Source organism: Stigmatopora nigra, unplaced genomic scaffold (assembly GCF_051989575.1).
Source record: "Stigmatopora nigra isolate UIUO_SnigA unplaced genomic scaffold, RoL_Snig_1.1 HiC_scaffold_48, whole genome shotgun sequence".
Lineage (NCBI taxonomy): Eukaryota > Metazoa > Chordata > Actinopteri > Syngnathiformes > Syngnathidae > Stigmatopora > Stigmatopora nigra.
In genome coordinates this window covers 1-5,000 of record NW_027551627.1, presented here as the reverse complement: position 1 = coordinate 5,000, position 5,000 = coordinate 1, and the positions used below count along the sequence as shown (strand labels likewise).

General features: G+C 32.5%; 1 protein-coding gene across 6 annotated transcripts in view; it reads right to left on the bottom strand.

Moving 5' to 3' along the window:
* LOC144193033 (single-minded homolog 1-like) overlaps positions 1-3,595 on the bottom strand; it is a 33,168-nt gene extending 29,573 nt beyond the window's left edge. For all 6 annotated transcript variants that reach the window (XM_077711845.1, XM_077711841.1, XM_077711842.1 and 3 more), the window contains exons 1-2: positions 3,064-3,595; positions 807-886 (exon numbers count right to left, since the gene is read on the bottom strand). In XM_077711845.1, coding sequence (XP_077567971.1) covers positions 807-886; positions 3,064-3,304 — 321 coding nt within the window. In that variant the 5' untranslated portion in view covers positions 3,305-3,595. The remainder of the gene's footprint in view (positions 1-806; positions 887-3,063) is intronic.
* Positions 3,596-5,000: the final 1,405 nt, after the last annotated feature.

The following is a 5,000-nucleotide window of genomic DNA, read 5'->3' as shown; positions in this document are numbered from 1 at the left end:
TTTTACTCTGGAGAATGGAGAATTGGAACAAATATAATGTTTTTCCAATCCAATATCCTGTTTCGGGATTTTTGTCAGAGGGTTGGAACAAATTAATTTGTTTTTAGTTAATTTCTATGGGAAACGGTGATTTGAGATACAGTGGGACCTCGATTTACGATCGTAATCCGTTCCGAGACTGTGATCGTATGACAAGCATATCGTAACTCAAGCGGACGTTTCCCATTGAAATGAATTGAAATCAAATTAATTCGTTCTTCCTGAAAAAAACACCAAAAACAGGATATTGGATTGGAAAATAGCTTTTACTTCTTCTAATTCGCCATATATTGACAAAGTAATTTATAACGAGTGGTTTAATAGTAACAAATGTGTTTAATAGATGTAAAATTAGACGCATTTGGCGGAGGGGAGAGACAATGACATAGACGGAAGCGGATGTGGGGGCTGTTCGGGGGGGGGGCTTTATCCACGGCAACAACGCACTCGTAAACAAACAAACACATGGGGGATGTAACGTTCCTTTGCGATAATCAAGGCAAATGTCTTGATGCGTCCTTCTGCTTAAGGATGGTGGAAATGGTTGACGTATTCCTCTCATATTGCCTAGCGAGCTCAGTAACATGTACCCCACTCATATTGTTCAATTATTTCGCGTTTTGTGTCCATTGTCAACGCCTTTTCTCTACATGTGAGCAGAGTCTCGGAATGTATTAAGCTCGTATCTCAAGGCACACCTGTATAACATAATTATGAAAAAGAATGTTAAACACAGATGGTGATAATAATAAAGATTAAAAAATAACCTGTAGGAGATAGGAACCTAATTCCTGGCTGACCCCATCAAGAGAGTTGTGGCTCACATGGCCCCATGACTCACCAAGGCCTGGTCAGTTTATCATACACATAGAAAGACAAAACATATGTTAATTAAGTTAGGTGTGTTCAATAGGAGACAAGAAAGACAAAACATATGTTAATTAAGTTAGGAGTGTGTTCAATAGGAGACAATTTGTGTTTTTAGTTTTTAGATCATCTCCTACACATATACAAACACAGATGCACACACACCGGAAAATACAAGCAGAAACACAAAAGGGGAAGGGGTTTGGTACTTTATTTTTGGGAGAGTAAGAATGTGTTATACACAAGCAACCATATGAATTTCCCAAATATGGGATGAAATAAAGTTATAATCTTAAAAATCTAATCTAAATATAATACGTAGTTTATTCTCATATTGCATTGCAGTATTAGAATTTAGTTTGAATTTGTTGCCAGATTAAACTCAGAAAACCGAGATAGAATGCAGTTGAAATTCTAAATGAAATAGAATTGTATCATACATTTTTTTAAAAAGAAATCAAGAACTAATATTTATTAGTAAAGATTAGGATATTATATTTAGGTATATTAAACTGTTCTATATATATATATATATATATATATATATATATATATATATATATATATATATATATATATATATATATATATATATATATATATATATATATATATATATATATATATATATATATATATATATATATATATATATATATATATATATATATATATATATATATATATATATATATATATATATATATATATATCTCTATATCTCTATATCTCTATATCTCTATCTATATCTCTATCTATATCTGTGTCAAAAACATTTGACTTCCCTTTAACGCATGATAATACAATATAGACTGTGATACGTTCATTTAAGGATATAAGTATATACATTGGGCTTGTATTCCTACAGCAAAAATTTATTTGCTCTTGTTAAAATTCAGCAGATGACGCAAAATCAAAGCATGTGTGTATGTGTGTGTGTGTGTATATATGTGTATATGTGTATATGTGTGTATATGTGTATATGTGTGTATATGTGTATATATATGTGTGTATATGTGTATATATATGTGTGTATATGTGTATATATATGTGTGTATATGTGTATATATATGTGTGTATATGTGTATATATATGTGTGTATATGTGTATATATATGTGTATATATATGTGTATATATATGTGTATATATATGTGTATATATATGTGTATATATATGTGTATATATATGTGTATATATATGTGTATATATATGTGTATATATATATGTGTATATATATGTGTGTATATGTGTGTATATGTGTGTATATATGTGTGTATATATGTGTGTATATATGTGTGTATATATGTGTGTATATATGTGTGTATATATGTGTGTATATATGTGTGTATATATGTGTGTATATATGTGTGTATATATGTGTGTATATATGTGTGTATATATGTGTGTATATATGTGTGTATATATGTGTGTATATATGTGTGTATATATGTGTGTATATATGTGTGTATATATGTGTGTATATATATATATATATATATATATATATATATATATATATATATATATATATATATATATATATATATATATATATATATATATATATATATATATATATATATATATATATATATATATATATATATATATATATATATATATATATATATATATATATATATATATATATATATATATATATATATATATATATATATATATATATATATATATATATATATATATATATATATATATATATATATATATATATATATATATATATATATATATATATATATATATATATATATATATATATACATACACACACACACACACACACACACATGCTTTGATTTTGCGTCATCTGCTGAATTTTAACAAGAGCAAATAAATTTTTGCTGTAGGAATACAAGCCCAATGTATATACTTATATCCTTAAATGAACGTATCACAGTCTATATTGTATTATCATGCGTTAAAGGGAAGTCAAATGTTTTTGACACATTTGAAAATAAAAATGCATCCGATTGAACTCAAAGACACATGTCACAGTCTGAAAAAACTAGCTCTTTCAAAGTGATTTAAATATTCGGATATAGAGTTTGGAATCAATTCAATTAAATCGATTAGTTTACTTGCTTGGGTTTAATATGACGAGGTAATACTACCTACTACTAATCACTACTCACCTTCAGGGAAAACTATCCTCATTTTGAGGTAACTTGTTGTCAAACGGATGATAGAGGCTTTATCCAGCTGGGATGTGATGGCGGATGGTAGTGGTAACAGTTTACCCAGTTCATAAAATTCACAATTTTCTTTTTCCCGCCGAGTGCGGGCGGCATTTTTCGATTTCTCCATCATTGCGGTTTCTTTTACTCTCAAGCCAGCTGTAGTTACAGAAGTAAGTGTCGCTGCACTCCGGTACATCTGAAACGCCAGAGTACATGCATAGATGTCGGCCTTTCAAACCGACCGAAGGTGCAAGATCGACTCCATCACGTAATCCTGACCTAATAGTAGTATCCACATTTTTTTTGTCTCAATTTATGTTTGACATACGTCTCGAATAAACCTGACTTTGGCTTTATGTTAATATCAGCCAGGAATTGTTTTTCTTATCCGGCCACTCAATTGCTGTTAAATCAAAGTCCGCTGGATGTCAAAGCGAGCCGAATTTTGATAATCGTTAGGCATCCCGAGTGACTTCAAGAAGCAAAGTGATCAAATCCAAAGCGTTTTATAACTCATCTCCTATTGGACGACAGTGCAAATATGTCTTTTTACCATTGGCTAAGCGTTGTCGTCACGCGCTTGTGTTAAACTATGACTACCTCTGTGATTGATCCCCTCAAACACATTTACACGAAGATCGAAGTATTAAATGTGCGGACACGCGTGCGTGAGACTCGAATAAAATAACATTACACATAGTTGTTAGCTTTATTGTGGCAATGAACGATAGGCGCACTCAAGATGAAAGATGTTACCCACGGGGGAAACATATATGAAACAATATAAAGATTCGTGTTTTATTTGGGTTGTAAATTAGCCAAGCACGCCCATCCCATATTTCTAAATTTTAAATGGTATCTCGTGAAATCTCTTATATAATTAATTCATTTGGAAAAAATAAAGTGATAAAATCGAAATGCACGGACATAACACTCAAACAAGCATATGTTGGTTGTAGTCAATACATCTTAAATGAAAATACAAACAAGTTAAGAAAATGTAGAACATTGTTGGAGTATCACACCAATAAATTACACTTTATCCCCTAACAAATGTGCAGCATGGTCATTCCCAAAGAACGTAATTAAATTATGTAATGGAATTTACTTCCGTGGAATATTTTTTTTATCATCATTGGCACTCCAATTGGTAGCAGAGTGGATAATTTGATATTCTTTTTACGCAAGGGTTGGCCTTCCCTTGTAATTCACTGAGCCGTCGCGTCTCTTTCCAAATTCATCCAGCCGCACTTCATTTCTGGTTGCTGTCTTCCATCAGGTTTTACGGCAAAGAGAGAGTATATAGGAGGGGCCCATGCATGAACTGAAAAAAAGAAGACGGCAACGTCACTACCGAATCCCAATGAAGCCCTTCGGGCAGTGGATTTCATCTCCCTCTCATTCGAATCTTGATTTGAAATGAATTAAATGTGAAGTTGCCATATTCAGCCATAAGTTTCACTTTTTAAAATTAAATAAAGGCATTGATTTTTTCCCCTGTACATTGTGAGATCTCGATCTCGATCTCGCTCTCGCTCTCGCTCTCGCTCTCGCTCTCTCTCTCTCTCTCTCTCTCTCTCTCTCTCTCTCTCTCTCTCTCTCTCTCTCTCTCTCTCGATCTCTCTCTCTCGATCTCTCTCTCTCGATCTCTCTCTCTCTCTCGATCTCTCTCTCTCTCGATCTCTCTCTCTCTCTCGATCTCTCTCTCTCTCTCGATCTCTCTCTCTCTCTCGATCTCTCTCTCTCTCGATCTCTCTCTCTCTCGATCTCTCTCTCTCTCTCGATCTCTCTCTCTCTCGATCTCTCTCTCTCTCGATCTCTCTCTCTCTCGATCTCTCTCTCTCTCGATCTCTCTCTCTCTCGATCTCTCTCTCTCTCGATCTCTCTCTCTC